Raw genomic sequence first — 17,925 nt, 5'->3', positions numbered from 1 at the left:
GCCATTTATTGTTTTAATATTGATGATTTTGGCATACAGCTCATGAAAACCCACATTTCCTATCTCAAAAAATTAGCATATTTCATCCGACAAATAAAAGAAAAGGGTTTTTAAAACAAAACAAAGTCAACCTTCAAATAATTATGTTCAGTTATGCACTCAATACTTGGTCGGGAATCCTTTTGCAGAAATGACTGCTTCAATGCGGCGTGGCATGGAGGCAATCAGCCTGTGGCACTGCTCAGGTGTTATGGAGGCCCAGGATGTTTTGATAGCGGCCTTAAGCTCATCCAGCGTGTTGGGTCTTGTGTCTCTCTACTTTCTCTTCACAATATTCCACAGATTCTCTATGGGGTTCAGGTCAGGAGAGTTGGCAGGCCAATTGAGCACAGTAATACCATGGTCAGTAAACCATTTACCAGTGGTTTTGGCACTGTGAGCAGGTGCCAGGTCGTGCTGAAAAATGAAATCATCTCCATAAAGTTTTTTAGCTCTTTGCGAATCTCCTCCAGCAGCCGCGTCATACTAATGTTCTAGTAATTATCCGTACTACACAACCAATTAATTATATATTTTTTTAAATTTTTTTTTGCTTCAGTGTCTCTTGAAAGGACAACTGTAAGTGAATGTTAAAGTGGATCTGAGAAACTTTTGCTGCCTTCATTTTTCTGCCCTTTGCATATAGTTTATTGGGCATTCTTTCCCCAATGCTTTTTTACATTTTATTTATTACCTAACTGCATATAAATAAGTGTATCCACACTCCCAGCTCCGTCAGCGTCTAGGCATTCTGAGACCCATGCTGCAAGTTCTCGTGGGAGCTCAGCCTGGGGAGGCGGAGACTTTTGTTGATGCATGCATGAGATTTCAGAGGCAAGGAGGTGGAAAAGGGAATGGAGTTTTCACAGGCTGAGGGGTGGAGATGTAGAGCAGCTTGCCTGTGTAATGACAACAAGCAGAATATGGCCGCTCTCATTGCATCACAAGATGAAAATAATCATATACTGTTGAAGCGGTTTGCAAAAAAACCCACAACAGAATAAAAAACAGATACTCTCCTAAGGAGAGGGAAGGCTCTGGGTCCTATGGAGCCTTCCCGCTCTTTTCACGGTCCGTGTTCCAGCACTGGCTCCCCTGGTAGCAGTATTCGACCGATCGAGCCTTCCCTCTTCATAGATGAGTATTCAAGTGTGAGGCATATGGAGGCTGCCATATTTATTTCCTTTTGAGCAATAACAGTTGACTGGCAGTCCTGCTGATCCACTGCTTTAAATACTTTTAGCCAGAGACCCTGAACAACTGAACAAGCATATGCAGGATCAGGTGTTTGACATAGTCAAGCTACAGGCTCGTTTCTGGTGTTATTCAGACACTACTGCAACCAAATAGATCAGCAGGGCTGCCAGGCAATTGGTATTGTTTAAAAAATATGGCAGCCTCCACATTTTTTCGCAGTACAGTTGTCTTTTAATCTGGTCCCTTTCAAAGGCTTTTTTTGACACTCAACTCTTCTTGTGCTGCTCTGGCTGCCCTCACTGTCCCTGATGTGTCCCCATACATGGACATGTGATGTTATCACACACCTCATGCCAGAACAGCTAGAGGTGCTAGCACTTCCTCACTGCCCTGCAGACAGTGGTCTGAGGCACATCATGTAGGGGGGGGGGGGGGGGGGGTGGGCATGATTGAGCTGCAAACTAACATAAGGCACTTTAATGGCATTGGGAAGAACATAGGGATAATTTAAGAAGAAAAATTGATTTATAGCCATGAATAAAAACATTGTGAAAGAAAAAAGCTTTCCAGTTGAAAATCTTACTGTCAGCGGTACAATCATCCAACTGACTGCACAGGTCCTCTCCTTTACCCCCCCCCCCCCCCCCACACACACACACACACACTTTCAAAAAATTATTAGGCCCTGCAATCTCCATTTACTCAACATCTCCAAGGTCCACCCCTTCCTGACCCCGGACTCTGCCAAATTCCTCGTCCATGCCCTTATCTCCCGCCTAAAGTAGTCCAACACCCACCTGTCAGGCATCCCTTTGAACCACATTGCCCCCTACAATCCATCATTAATGCAGGAGCCAGACTCATCTACTCCTCCCACCACTCCACTCCCTCCTGTCAGGTCTCCCTCTGAACTGCATTGCCCCCATACAATCCGTCATGAATGCAGCAAGTCCATGACTCCACTATGTATATCCCTCCATTGACTCCCGATCCGCTTCAGAATCAGCTTTAAGATCCCATGTCTGGCCTACAATCTATAAACAAGCCCTGCCCCACCTACATCTCTGACCTGGTCACAAGATACATACCTGGACGCCCAATCCACTCCTCCTCCGAACCACCCCACACATCTTGCACTCCCATGCGTGACTACAGGACTTCACTAGAGCAGCCCCCATTCTGTGAAAATCTCTCCCACTGTCCATCAGGCTTGCCCCTTCCTTTAGCATCTTCAAAACTCACCTCTTCAAGTAGGCCTACCCCAACTTTTTGATGCCCCAAGTCTCTCTGCTGAAAACCTCTCAATGAAACCTCCCTCCTATTGTGTCACCACACCCTTCTTTTAGATTGTAAGCCTTTGACAGGGCTCTACCTCCTTGTGTATCCTACACAATCATGGATCCTGCCCAGAGAACGTGAACTTGAATTACTTGGACTACTACTCCAATGCATGATATGGCATTGTGTGTCCTACTGCTTATTACTTGTATTATGTTGTCTGTCAACCTAATATAATCATCTGTAAACTAATTTATTGTCCAGCACTGCGTAATATGTTGGAGCTATATACATATTAATACCTTAATTTTTATTATTTGAAGCAGATTAGATATGGTTATTGGAAGGTCACATTTTTTGGTTTGATTTATCTAAATTAAGTTTCTGTTTTGTTCCTTAGTAAATTCAACTTTGCATGGTGGTAATAGGTAATATGAAATAATATGAAACAGAGAAATAAAGATAATCAATACTTACTTTGTAATTTCATTAGTACTTTGTTGCCATGGATACAAAACATGTCCTAATGCAGCTCTGTAACAGTACACCCCCAACAATCCAAACATCAATGCAACTTTAGATACTAAAGAGCATTTTCCTTGAATTAAAATAAATATCATAATTAAACAGACAGCTACCAAAAATGACAGTTCCACCTTGTGTTCAGAGCTGTAAAAAAGAAGCAGAGAATCGATATTTGCATACATAAATAAAAACAAGAAGACAGTATATCAATAGGCTGTAAGTGGGTTATAAGATGAATCCCATGTAATTACTGTATTTTTGGACTATAAGACTCACTTTTTCTCCCCCAAAAGTGGGGGGAAAAAGTCACTGCGTCTTATAGTCCAAATGTAGGGAGTTCCTGACTTATCAATGCCTACCAATACGAACCTCCAACCCGCCGTAATGTCGGGAACTCCCTGTACAGTGCCCATGCAGAGGAAACTGAGGATACAAAGGGGCATAGAAGAGGACACAAAGGGGCATAGAGGATGACACATGGGAAACACAGGAAGACACAAGGGGGAAAGAGGAGTACACAGAGACACAAGAGGTACAAGGGAGCATTAAGTACAAAAGGGCATAATCCACAAGATGCCCCTTCACCATGGATGCACCAGGTTTAGTATACTGTATATTTTTGTCCTCTAAACCTAGCTGCATCTTATGGTCAGAAGCGTCTTATAGTCTGAAATATACGGTACATTTTTGTTGTTGTAGCACTCATGCACAGGCATAATGACATCAGCCAAGGCTTTATTTGGTTTCATGATAGACACTACTGATATCTGATGGGTCTGGAGGAAGCCCCAGGTATGTATAAAACTTTTATTATAGATCATCTCTGGTTTCCTTTATGTAAATTGAATAAAACTTGTTTTGAGTGCTATTTTACTTTCTATAGTGTTGATCAATAGTAGATTGATATTATGTAAAAACATCTACTGTGAGAAAATGACTGTTCAGGCTCAGTTCCATTGCAATGCAGATGGGCATACGTCAGCGCAGCTCTGCGTTACATCACGTGATTCCCCCAGAGGAGCTTGGGATCCCTTTCATTTATAATGCATGGAATAACTGTGCAATCGCGCCAAAATGCATGTAACCATATAATGCGATTCAGTGGTGAATTGCAGTGCATGTATGGAAACATCAGATAGTGACGTCTATGCACTCTCTGATGTCCATGCGATCGCGTTTCTATAAGCGCAGCTAAAAGCTTGCATATGGAAAGAGCCCTTAGTCCTTGAAGATCTGAAAAACCTTTCTTCAAAATAACAAAGGTTGTTTTATGTAATTACATAAATTTTATGTAATTAATAACTATAATTTTCTTGCAAGATTTTGAAACCAGTTCTGTATCATGCCTGAAGAAACAATTTGAACTGTAAGGCCTTGTTTCCATTCTCACACTGCATGCAACAGTTGCCGTAGTGATGCACGGCACTGTAATCAAGCCTTATTTTAATGATGAATTCGAGTAGCTCACTACTTGTGAGCACTCCATGAGCTCATCCCTGATGCTGCTTGATTTTTTGGCAATTAGAAACAGCTGTAATTTCCCACAATGCAACAAGGCTCCCACAGTGTGATGTCAGCACCTCAGTGCTGTGAGGCTCTGACATCACACTGTGGGAGGGGTTTCACCACAATATCAGCCATACAGAGCACCCTGATGATCCGTTTGAGAAAAGGAAAAGATTTCTCATGGGAAAGGGGTATCAGCTACTGATTTGGATAATGAATGGGATAGTTCAATTCTTGGTTACCGTTTCTCTTTAAAGCTTCTGCGGCGGCATTTCCCACTTAAAAACCTTCAATGGGTTAATAATACAGTTTTTTTAATGTTACTGCTTAGCTTCTGCCAACTGATTTATGACTGCAGAGTTTCAATTTCTTACTGCGAACAATGCTTTTCAATAAGAGAATTCTAAGAACAATTTCTGTTCCATAACAGGAACTAAAAGAAGGACATGTCACTTGTAGTTTTGCGTTATTTAAATTAGCTTTATAATATTCAGTCTATAGCCAGGTATGATTTTACAGATGTAGCAACCAGGACAATACAGTATAATGTTTGGTGAACAAACCCAAACTTACCTTTACACAGAATCTGAACAGTTGACTTGTAGACATTGGCTTTAATTCATCAAAGGCTGTTTGATAACAAAAACCAAGTCGTTAAAATACTGCATTCGGTATTTTAGACTTGTGTGTGCTAATACATCAATATTTACACAGGTGCGGTAATTTACCGAAGCCCGTTGACAAAATCCTTGTTTGGTAACTGTTCTCCGTGAAGTGAGGGCATTACAATAGAAAAGAGAAAGAGGCATCCCCAACATCCCTTTAGATGTGCATGTTATACTACCTCCTCTTGCTCTGAATCTGCTTTGAATCTGTCCCATTAGTCTTAATATTTTATTCAAATGGCACAGCTTACATGAACTGCCAAGAACCATTACACATGCCCTGCTTATATGATTTTTCCCAATAGCTCCACTGCAATTCATGCAGGAACTGAAGGGGTTACACTGCCAAAAGGTGGCAGGAAAACATCTTTTGTCCTTTTCTCTCTGCTCGCTGCCTGGGGGGTAGGAAAACTAGACCCTCCCGCAGAGCCTGCTGCTTCCTATCAAGGAAGAGACTGGGGCTTGCAGAGGAGAGAGAATGTTCCCTATTGGATCTCTGAGGCTATCAGTCAGAGGGACATCCGCAGGGAAGGCATTCACAGCTGGTTACCGACAGAGGAGAGCTGGAGGTAATTGCAACACATGATTCTGTGCGTTACCGAATGCTGTAACATTGAGCAAATTACTGACGTGTTGAGGTATTTACCGCGCAAGTCGGTAATTTACCTTACTGCTCGGTAATTTGAGCTTTTCATGCGGTAACAGCCTTGATGAATTCACATTTTCCTAAGTGCTCGGTAAAATCAGCTGTTTTCAGCATTAATGAATGCGGTAATGCTTACTGAATTGATACCATAATCAGTTACCACTTTCTATTTAGGTGCTCCATCAGCTCAACTACCTCATGAAAGAAATGTTTTCACCCATAACATTTAGATTTATTTCAAAGCACACCATTATAGAAAATAGATATTACCTGGTTAGCCAATGTCCAAAATCTGGACGGTGACTCCACTGTACTCCTGTCTGATTGAGGGGACGCAATAATCGACAACATACAAGAATAAAACCAGGGCTTGACAGTGCAATGAGCTTTTCATTGTTTTTAATAAAAAGAGTTATAATTGGTAACTTTTCCTCTCGTAATTCCTTTTTATGGGCATCATAAATGTCATTAATATATGCCTCTTCCTCTTCAGCTTCATCAAAATCAGCAGTGCCTGGGAGATTTCCTTTCTTCACAAGAAAATACTTCCTACACATTTCCTGAGATAAGGCCAAACACAGAGTGCTGACAAGAAAATACCATGTTTGATGTTCTTCTTCAATGAAACTACTGGATCCCATACTGATTACATGACCAACTGTCCCCACCAACAGGAGGATGTCTAATTCTGACCAAGTCTGCATACTGGACTTTGTTTTCTGGAAAGAAACCATAAGAGCTTAAGTCAGGATGGTGTAGATATTTGAGAGTTTAATGTACTGTATGTTTTTTTTTAACCTAGCATGTCTTATCAATTTTCACCTTATTTCTATTAAACCTACACAATAGAAGTACACAAGAAGCAAAACAAAAGTACAAAGAGAGGCAAAAAAGTAACATTGAAGTTAAAATAACTTTACCCCCCCAAACTTAACACACACCTCCCAATACAAGAAAATCTCCTTCCCCCACACTCCCCTGGCATGGATCTCCTGCTTTTAAGCATACAACTCACTTCAGTTCAAATGTGTGCTCTCCCAATTTCTCCTAATCCATAATACCCTGTTCTGCATCACAGAAGAGCCATCACTGCATTCCATTGTTTAAATTGGAGCCATTCTCAGTTCCACCTTTGCAGTCCTGAACTCCCTTGGCGTTCTGATTCTTTCCGGATTGTAGGGTCTAAAAGCGGTGCAATTTTTTTGCACCCTTTCAGATCCTAAATCCTGGAAAAAAAAATCATGCTGCCAGGGAGATCTGCAGCAGCCCAGCAATCACTCACCTCCCTGGCTCCAGCACTTCAGTTAAGCCTCCATCCTCCGGGTGGCGCTGAAAGTGAAATTGCCGGCTGTCGTCATGATGACAGCCGGCAATCTCACCAGCAGGAAGCAGAGCCCCGGAGGAGAGGAAGAAGAATGCCAGCCGATGGTGGGATCCCCGGGGTGTATGTAGAAACGCTCCCGCTGCGCGCATTGCTCTGCATTCAGCCTCCAGCGGCCACCTCGAGCAGAGGTCAGGATGACTGCTCTTCGCTGCGTTTTTCCGCCCCGACCCTAGCTCGGGATAACCGCCAAGGAGGTTAATGTACTTACGTATAGCAGATACGGTGAAATTTAACCAAATGCATGGCATCTACACTGCTCCTGTGCATTGCTTTAAAATTCAAAGCAACACACAGGCATATTGTAAACCAGTCAGCTCCCTGTCAAATCTGGTGCCTAATTTTAATTGAATTCCAGTCAACTGTAAGCTAAATTTTAAGAATTTTAAGTGTACAGTTAAAGGGCCACGATCGCAAAAAAAAAAAAAAAAAAAAAAAAAATGTAAAACCAGTTTATATACAGGATGTGATGGAAGTGCTCCATGCCCCCGCAGAGCAACGCAGAAGCTCAAGGTAGGGGTACGATTGTGAGCTTAAAAGGACAACTATCAGGATGGTTGCGCTGGACGTTCACACCCCAATGGCCTAGGAAAGTCGCATGTTAATTTTGACTTTTTTTGCATGGGTATATCGCACAGTGGCTATAATGAACGGTGCAACTTTCCTAGGCTGTTGTGGTGCGATCGTCCAGCTAACGATGGACCATTGCACCGCTATAGTGTGCAACCAGCCTGATAGTGGTTCTTTAAGCTTATTATCTTATCCTTACCATGAATTATTCATTGTCTTATGCTCCTATTGTAGTCTAAGGACTTTTTTTTTTTTTTTTTGCACTGCTCATTCATTTCTGCAGTGCATTTCACAATCCCACCATTCACACTGTACATAATGTGAACAGATCCACTGAAATTAAAGTGCAACCATCTTTTATTACACTTTACAATGCTACAGACTGATACAAATCACTTCAAAATGTACAGAAGCGCACAAATGTTCTTAGGCAATTAGTGAGAGTTTAATGACCTAATTCTAGAGGATAGAGGATTGTGGTTAGCAGAACCTAGATGGTGGCTGGGGTAGTACTTTGAAATTAGTGAAGAGATGCACTGAAAGGGTAGTTGTGAAGAACTTTGTAGGTATGAGTTAGCAGTTTACACTGGATCTATTGGGTAGTTGACCGCCAGTGGAGGACTTGGCAATAGATATGCTGTGTCAACAAAAAGAAGGCCACATCTGGAGTATGGAATACAGTTTTGGGCGCCACACTATAGGAAGGACATTAAAGTGACACTGAAGTGGAAAGAAAAAAAACAAACAAACCAAAAAAACACAATGTAATTAATTGTATGTGTGTATTACAGCTAATGAAGTACCCAACGACTGCATCACACCGACCGGCGTGACCGCGGCGGCAGCCCCAGGAGCGCCTAACGCTGATTGGTGTCAAGTACTGAAGCTGCAGTGTAACAGGGAACGCGCGTGCGCATGCGCCATCATTCCCTGCTGGTTCACGGAGCTCAGCTCCATGATCAGCCTGCTAGTTGCGATCGCGGCTAGAAGGCTGTTAGTAAACGAAAGGGGAAAGAAATCCCCTTTGTTTACATTTGTACAGCGCTTCTATCTAGTACAGCACTGTACAAGAGACACTCGGCTGTCCCTCAAGGTGTCGGGATCAAAGCCCTCTCATAGGCTGATGCCTATGAGAGGCTGAGAAGAGGACGGATCGCCGTCCTAAGCCAATAAGGACGGGCTAGGGGAGTGGGAAAGAGAGAAAATCAAAGAAAGCCTGAAAAAAAAAAAAAAACAAACAAAAAAAAAACAGGATCGCAGGTCCAGAAGAATGTCCTGTTAAGGTCAAGAAAAGGAGTAAAGCATTTGTGTGCCTAGTTGTCGGGCTGTGCAGCATGCTGACAAAGCTGCACAGCCCTGTGTTCTAAAAATTGGCCTGGTCACGAGGAGAGTTTAAGCCCAGGGTCCTCAAGTGGTTAATAAAACTTGAGTAGCAAAGAAGTTTTTTGTTTGTTTTTTATAACATCGCATCATTCTGTCATATTTGCAAGGAGAGCGCTGATCAGAAATGCAGTCAAGAGGCCCATTGTGACTCTGGACGAGCTGCAGAGATCTACAGCTCAGGTGGCAGACTCTGTCAATAGGACAACTATTAGTCATGCACTCTACAAAGTTGGCCTTTATGGAAGAGTGGCAAGAAGAAAGGCATTGTTAACAGAAAGCATAGGAAGCACCGTTTGCAGTTTGCCACAAGCCATGTGGGGGACACAGCAACCATGTGGAAGAAGGTGCTCTGGTCAGATGAGACCACGATTTAACTTTTTGGCCAAAATGCAAAACGCTATGTGTGGCAGAAAACTAACACTGCACATCACTCTGAACACACCATCCCCACTGTCAAATATGGTGGTGGCAGCATCATGCTTGGGGGGTGCATCTCTTCAGCAGGGACAGGGAAGCTGGTCAGAGTTGATGGGAAGATGGATGGAGCCAAATACAGGGCAAACTTGGAAGAAAACCTCTTGGAGACTGCAAAAGACTTGAGACTGGGGCGGAGGTTCACCTTCCAGCAGGACAACAACCCTAAACATAAAGCCAGGGCAACAATGGAATGGTTTAAAACAAAACATAGCTATGTGTTAGAATGGCCCAGTCAAAGTCCAGATCTAAATCCAATCGAGAATCTGTGGCAAGATCTGAAAACTGCTGTTCACAAACGCTGTCCATCTAATCTGACTGAGCTGGAGCTGTTTTGCAAAGAAGAATGGGCAAGGATTTCAGTCTCTAGATGTGCAAAGCTGGTAAAGACATACCCTAAAAGACTGGCAGCTGTAATTGCAGCAAAAGGTGGTTCTAGAAAGTATTGACCCAGGGGGCCGAATAATTACGCACACTCCACTTTGCAGTTATTTATTTGTAAAAAATGTTTGGAATGATGTACGATTTTAGAGCCACTTTTCACATGTACACCACTTTGTATTGGTCTTTCACGTGGAAACGTGGAATTCCAATACAATTGATGCATGTTTGTGGCAGTAATGTGACAAAAAGTGGAAAACTTCAAGGGGGCCGAATACTTTTGCAACCCCGTGTGTGTGTGTGTGTGTATATACACACACACATACATACACACACACATACATACATACATACATACATACACACACACACTAAACACCTAAACTCACAGGCCGAACAAGGAGAGCGCTGATCAGAAATGCAGTCAAGAGGCCCATGGTGACTCTGGACGAGCTGCAGAGATCTACAGCTCAGGTGGGGGAATTTGTCCATAGGACAACTATTAGTCGTGCACCACACAAAGTTGGCCTTTATGGAAGAGTGGCAAGAAAAAAGCCATTGTTAACAGAAAAGCATAAGAAGTCCCATTTGCAGTTTGCCACAAGCCATGTGGGGGACACAGCAAACGTGGAAGAAGGTGCTCTGGTCAGATGAGACCAAAATGGAACTTTTTGACCAAAATGCAAAACGCTATGTGTAGCTGAAAACTAACACTGCACATTACTCTGAACACACCATCCCCACTGTCAAATGTGGTGGCAGCATCATGCTCTGTGTGTGCTTCTCTTCAGCAGGGACAGGGAAGCTGCTCAGAGTTGATGGGAAGATGAATGGAGCCAAATACAGGGCAATCTTGGAAGAAAACCTCTTGGAGTCTGCAAAAGAGTTGACTGGGGCGGAGATTCACCTTCCAGCAGGGCAACGAACCTAAACATAAAGCCAGGGCAACAATGGAATGATTTTAAACAAAACATATCTATGTGTTAGAATGGCCAAGTTAAAGTCCAGATTAAATCCAATCAAGAATCTGTGACAAGATCTTAAAACTGTTGTTCACAAACACTGTCCATCTAATCTGACTGAGTTGGAAAGAAGAATGTTGCAAAGAAGAATGGGCAAGGATTTCAGTCTCTAGATGTGCAAAGCTGGTAGCTTTGAACATGGTAGCTGTAATTGCAGCAAAAGGTGGTTCTACAAAGTATTGACTCAGGGGGCTGAATAATTACGCACACCCCACTTTGCACTTTTGTTTTTAAAGGTTTGGAATCATGTATGATTTTCGTTCCACTTCTCACGTGTACACCACTTTGTATTGGTCTTTCACATGGAATTCCAATAAAATTGATTCATGTTTGTGGCAGTAATATGACAAAATGTGGAAAACTTCAAGGGGACCGAATACTTTTGCAAACCACTGTATGTATTGCTGCCTATCATAGCTACATTGTGTGGAGAAACTTGCGGCATCGCTGCTGTGCAGGTGGACTTATTGCTCCCTATGGGGAAGCACTTATATTAGGAGCTAACTTCTGGTTCAGGCAGTGGCCACCCCTTGTGTGTGTATGGGTGCCATGTAGGTTTACTAGTTATGGTCTAGCATTACAAATGACATGTTAATACTCCTGCATGTATTTTAACTGGCTTTTAAAATGCTGATTCTTGAATGTAATCAAGCAATACCTGTGCAGTTGTTTTCTAATAAATTATATGACTATCTGGTGAACTTATCAGGAACCCAAGCCCTTCTTTATTGTAAAATGATGTACTATTAGGGTGTAATGTTACTCGATTGGAGGTAGTACCAGATGATTAGTGACAGTTATCAATCAATTAGTCACGATTAAGGCTACACTTTCTTAGTGTGAACAAGAGACCCCTTAGCCTGAAGGGGGCTGCAGGAAGCCCTAGGTGTGCATTTTTTTTCTTGTATCTCAGGTTTCTTTTAATTCCCAGCAAAGTTGATGCAGGGATTTTATCTGACTGCCAACTGGTGTCGGAAAGGAATTTCTTTCCCTTAAAGTGGGCCTGAACTCTTGTACAGAGAAAATGCACCCGTGTGTATTTAGAGAGAGTTTAGCCTGTTTAATTCCCCCTCATTTGTGTCTAATCACAAGCTGTAATCTGATCTCTCCCCTGTGTCACATGACTGCCTATGCAGAGATGGCAGATAAGGCTATTTGAAAGCACAGACTGTTGATAATGTCTGCTTCCACGAATCAGGAAGTAGAAACAGTGCAGATTAATTTTAGGATTTGTATCAGCTGTAACAAAGAAATGTTTTCTTTAACTGTTATTAAGCTGTTGCGTTTCTTTTAGAGCAGAGAGTACATTCTGAGTTCAGGTCTGCTTTGAAGGTTAATTGGTCCATGCCTTGTAAGGTTTTTTTTTTGCCTTCCCCTGAATCAATTGGGATATGTGAGGATGCAGGTAAGAAAGGCACCTATTTTTTTCTGGTTGGACTTGATGGGCGAATGTCTTTTTTTTTTTTTTTTTTTAAACCAAACTAACTGTGAAGCTTAGCACAAACCTCTGCTCCTTTAAGATTATTCTAAAATCCAATCTCCTGATTTAGCTCTATTCTAACCCATTACTTTCCTCTATACCTAACCAAAAAAGCTAGCTTGGATCTAACAGTATCTGCGACTACTATGGTCTAATAACACCTGGTGTTCTTGTCAAGTTCCATCCTATTACATGCCCCAACTAAACTAAAATGTTGAGTGGCTGTTTAATTACGCCCGGAAAATTCTCAAGGTGGTCCTGTTCACAAATGTAGTAATGAAGGATAACAGCTAAGCCTGTGGTTAACTAAATGAAATGATTGGCTGGATATATCAGGTCTAGATTTAGATATATACAAAAGATGTGTGCTCACCTCATTAGAATGCTTTGATGTCAATATGACTTTTCCCAAAATGGATAAAATAATGCAAAGAAGTGCAGAGATGAGGACCATAATCCCCATAGCCATTAGCCAGGATATGCTACAAAAAAAGCAGGCGTTTTCTGAAGATGTGCATACAATGACATGAACAGCAGCAAGTATTAGGAATGTCATATAGAAAAATAAGGAGAAAATTGGGAATGACAGAGGCAAATCAAACTCTGCTTTGCTGCTCAGTGCATATGGAACACTAAATACAAGGAGGAAGAAAATCTGCAAAAAAAAAAAAAAAGACAGACACACAGACATTTATATTAACAAGACAGCAATACAATACAAACAGCAATGAACTGCAATCATTACATTTCAAATGTGTTTTCAGAAAATATGGAATTGATAAAAAAAAAAAAAGTGGGAAGGAAACTAGGAGTACCGGTAAGTAGCAAGCTTAAATTAATACCTGTGTTGTTGTGGAAAAGCCCCCCAACATCCCATTCATTTTAAAGAGGAAGTACACGTATGCCTAAATGCCAAATTTCTATTAGCAGACATGTCCAGTTTGTAATTCCTGACTTAAAGGACAACTGAGGTGGCATGTGACATGATGAGATGGACAAGTGTATGCACAGTGCCAAGCTCACAAATGACTATGCTGTGCTTTTTAATTTTCTATGCCTGAAAACGTAAAAAAAAAAATAAAAAAAAAAATCAGGTGTGCAAGTAAAAGTTTATGTCCGGGTTGGGACTGGGTCGGACTATCATTGATAAGTAATTACAGCCATAAAACACTTTCCTGTCAGTCAATCGCTTCTGTGAGCAAGGGGAAATAAAGGGTCAATAGCATGCGGTAATTATGTCAGATCTGACAATGTCAAAAACATCTGATCTGCTGCATGCTTGTTCAGGATCTATGGCTAAAAGTACTAGAGGCAAAGGATCAGCAGGATAGCCAGGAAACTGGTGTTGCTAAATTAAAAATAGATATGGCAGCCTCCATATCCCTCTTGCTTCAAATGTCCTTTAAATATGAATGTTGCTCTGTAGCTGATAAACAGATCTTCTCAACAGACGCTCCTCACTTTCTCTGCCCCAACAAGGGATGGTCAGTAAGATGTTAATCTTACAGGGTGATGCAAACAGTATGCTAATTTCATGCAACCTTATGTAGTCTGGACATACACTGACTGGTCAATTCAATTTCAAAGCGGCATACATTTGCACAAAATCAGCATCAACTTTGAATTATTAAATTCTCAATGACTATCCCTAGCTTTTAAAGATTAAATAAAACTGCGCTTAGGAGTCTGAAACCACACACACACACACACACACACACAACAACGTGGATCGCGTACACACTATTGCTGTGATAATGTATAGAAAACGGATTCCAAATGTCCGCGCTCGCAGTTAAAGACACATGGGGCTAAATGACCTCAGTCAGACAGACCAAACCAGTCCAAAGTTCCTGAGATGGAGTCCACAGTATACCGTAACCTTCACTCCTTATGGTCAAAGCTTTCACGTCAGGTGCATGTAAAAAACATAGGAAAAGAGAACATAGCGAAAAACTGCATACACAGTTGTTATTTCCAACACCAATTCCGCGTGTTCAACTCTCCGTCACCTCAAACCCACTCACAAGTGCCAGGACACCCCCCCACGTGCCCACACTCACCCCAGCAACCTCCTGTATCCTGGAGGTAAGTGTATCAGCATTGGGGGTTAGAGCTCATACAGCAGGCTCAGCTTGAGATCCTCCAGATAGCAGCCACTGAAACTAGAGAGCGCTGATCTAGTGTAAAACCAACTTAAATTTAATAGGTAAAAAGTACTGCACTCACAAGTATAGGTGGTAACAAGCGTATATAACAGACGTGGTCCCCGGGTAACCGCTCTGTAGAACGCCATCACAGGTCCGCTTTATCCACACTATCTCGTTCCGTCCTCCAGCTCACCAGTCACATACGCCGTAGCTCCGCCCTATACATTTCGTCATACAATGACTCATCAGGGGCTGCCGGCGTACGCTAGACTGGCATCTAAAAAGCGCACCCTCGCTCCTCCCCCTCCTATCAGCGCAAATTCTGAATACAAAATCTTACACAACCGCCTTTTAAAAACAGTATTAAGAATAAAGTAAAAAACGATAACCCTCAACGGCCATCTCTCAGAGCTATTACCCTAGATTTACTGACCCCTAAAGGTCTTAATGTGGATCTGGACATCAACTACTTTATTAGTAATGTTTGAGATGATAGTGATATCTATTTATGTCCATTGGGTTTAATGTATTATTGTTTACAAAGGGGGCGATATTTTTATGCGATTGTATGTGTGGGGGGAGAGTTGTTTGTATGTCTAGATTAGGTATGGTCCTGTATTAGATTAGGTATTTCTTCTGTGAGGGTAATAGCTCTGAGAGATGGCCGTTGAGGGTTATCGTTTTTTACTTTATTCTTAATACTGTTTTTAAAAGGCGGTTGTGTAAGATTTTGTAATCGGAATTTGCGCTGATAGGAGGGGGAGGAGCGAGGGTGCGCTTTTTAGATGCCAGTCTAGCGTACGCCGGCAGCCCCTGATGAGTCATTGTATGACGAAATGCATAGGGCGGAGCTACGGCGTATGTGACTGGTGAGCTGGAGGACGGAACGAGAGTGTGGATAACGCGAACCTGTGACGGCGTTCTACAGAGCGGTTACCCGGGGACCACGTCTGTTATATACGCTTGTTACCACCTATACTTGTGAGTGCAATACTTTTTACCTATTAAATTTAAGTTGGTTTTACACTATATCAGCGCTCTCTAGTTTCAGTAGCTGCTATCTGGAGGATCTCAAGCTGAGCCTGCTGTTTGAGCTCTAACCAACAATGCTAATACACCTACCTCTGGGATACAGGAGGTTGCTGGGGTGAGTGCGGTCGCGTGGGGGGGGGGGGGGGGGTGTCCTGGCACTTGTGAGTGGGTATGAGGTGACGGAGCGTTGAACACGTGGAATTGGTGTTGGAAATAACAACTGTGTATGCAGTTTTACGCTATGTTCTCTTTTCCTATGTTTTTTACATGCACCTGACGTGAAAATTTTGACCATAAGGAGTGAAGGCTACGGTATACTGTGGACTCCATCTCAGGAACTTTGGACTGGTTTGGTCTGTCTGACTGAGGTCATGTAGCCCCTATGTGTCTTTAACTGTGAGCGCGGACATTTGGAATCAGTATCCCTAGCTTTTACTAGTACTTTGCAAACAGAATAGTTTGCTATACAGGCCCTATGTAAATACTAATACTAGCTTGCTAAATTTACTGAGGAACAGATGATTTAAAAGCCTGAAGTCATTTTCAGTTGTATCCTTGCAATTGGTCTTGCCAATTTCTCAGAATCCGATCAGTACACTGTATACCTCCTGAATAATCCTTAACAGTCAGTACTTCTGGAAAGTTGCAAGCCAAAGAGACAGATCTCCACCGCCCTCATTTATACCATTGAGTCAGTGGGTTTTACCTGCTGAGTTTACCAGATTATTGTGAGTGGAGTTTTAATTTTATTATTACCTCTAAATCGTAAAAAAGCCTTTCATATGTAAACTTTTTATTTTTTTTCTTATTAGAAGATAGTTCAAGTGCTTCATATAAACGTTAGACCAAAACAAAATCCCATTTGGTGAGTTTACCCTGCTGAGATAGACACAGCTGACAAGTGGCTCTAGTACTACTCTGTATTCAGTCCGACGAAGGCTTTTTATAAGTCGAAAGCTCACTGTTTATCCATCTCTAAGATAGCCAATAAATGGTATCATCCTGATTCAAAACTTCTTGCTTGTATTCAGTTATAGAAACACTGAAATGACCCTAGGAAGGGTATGTTTGTTTTTTGTTTAACAAGAAAAATTACAGCTATTCATGTAATTATAAATATATAAACGTCACCCACCTCTAGCGTTACTGTTGCTCCAACAGTCATTGAATAGATGTCATACTCTGCCATTTGTTTGCTTAATGAAGAGCTCAGCTTTTGCAGTGCTTCCAAATACTGTTTGAGAACTTTTCGTCCGAGGTTACTAAGGACTTCAGAAGCATTTCCTTCTAGATACAGCTTAATCCAACTTCCGTGAAGTTTTTCTGCCTTCTTAAACTGTTCTACTCCATCATCTAAACCATGATAAAAAATATTGACTCTTCACACATGATAAAAATGTAACACAGAGATGTTTTCTGCTGCATAAACCAAGACAGCTTTCCTTTTACCCTTTATCAAGTCTACAGTTTCTATTATCATCTACAGGAAAACTGCTTGTGTTATAAAATAATAATAATAATAATATCCATCTACAGTATATGTGTATATACACACACACACACACCCAGGGCCGGCCCGCTCATGAGGCGGGGTGAAACATTTGCCTCAGGCGGCAAATATGGGGGGGGGCGGCTTGCACCCTCCTGTCCATAGACGCTGCCGCTGGGGGCCGCCGGCCGAGCTGGAGAGGTAGCGGGCAGAAAGGGGGCATTGGGCCTAGCGGCGGGGAGGGGGGGGGGGGGTCGGACCCCCCCTCCCTCGCCTGGGTCCCCTGATCTGCGCTCCTCCTCCAGCGTTACGTACGAGCCTGCATATGATGAAGAGGCAACGGGCGGGGGAATCACTCACCTCTTCCGCGTTCCATCGTGTGCTCCACTGACGTCACTTTTGGCAACGCCGCCCACTGTATTGTAAGTGGACGGCCTTGCAGGAAGTGACGTCAGTGGAGCGCACGATGGAACGCGGAAGAGGTGAGTGATTCCCCCGCCCGTTGCCTCCTCAAATCTTCATCATATGCAGGCTGGTACGTAACGAGTGATAAAGATGTGAAGTTTCTCTTGTATCTATGGTGGACATTTTGTTAAGATTCAGCCATGTTAAATGAAGTCCCTACGCTGATTAAACACTGAACATTGTATTTACTCTGAGTATCGATCCATGCAGTAGTATGTAGACTGGAATTTAAAGTAACTTCCTGT

General features: G+C 42.3%; 1 protein-coding gene across 4 annotated transcripts in view; it reads right to left on the bottom strand.

Annotated features, from left to right (window-relative positions):
• Positions 1-17,925, bottom strand: part of PIGG (phosphatidylinositol glycan anchor biosynthesis class G (EMM blood group)) — a 137,984-nt gene that overhangs the window by 9,713 nt on the left and 110,346 nt on the right. For 3 of the 4 annotated variants that reach the window (XM_068233895.1, XM_068233897.1, XM_068233898.1), the window contains 4 exons: positions 16,862-17,079; positions 12,921-13,202; positions 6,127-6,575; positions 2,992-3,183 (listed from right to left, as the gene is read on the bottom strand). In XM_068233895.1, the coding sequence (XP_068089996.1) occupies positions 2,992-3,183; positions 6,127-6,575; positions 12,921-13,202; positions 16,862-17,079 (1,141 nt within the window). The remainder of the gene's footprint in view (positions 1-2,991; positions 3,184-6,126; positions 6,576-12,920; positions 13,203-16,861; positions 17,080-17,925) is intronic. The other variant, XM_068233896.1, reaches the window with a different exon arrangement.

Source organism: Hyperolius riggenbachi, chromosome 1, assembly GCF_040937935.1.
Source record: "Hyperolius riggenbachi isolate aHypRig1 chromosome 1, aHypRig1.pri, whole genome shotgun sequence".
Taxonomy (NCBI): domain Eukaryota; kingdom Metazoa; phylum Chordata; class Amphibia; order Anura; family Hyperoliidae; genus Hyperolius; species Hyperolius riggenbachi.
This window is presented reverse-complemented; position numbering and strand designations above follow the sequence as displayed.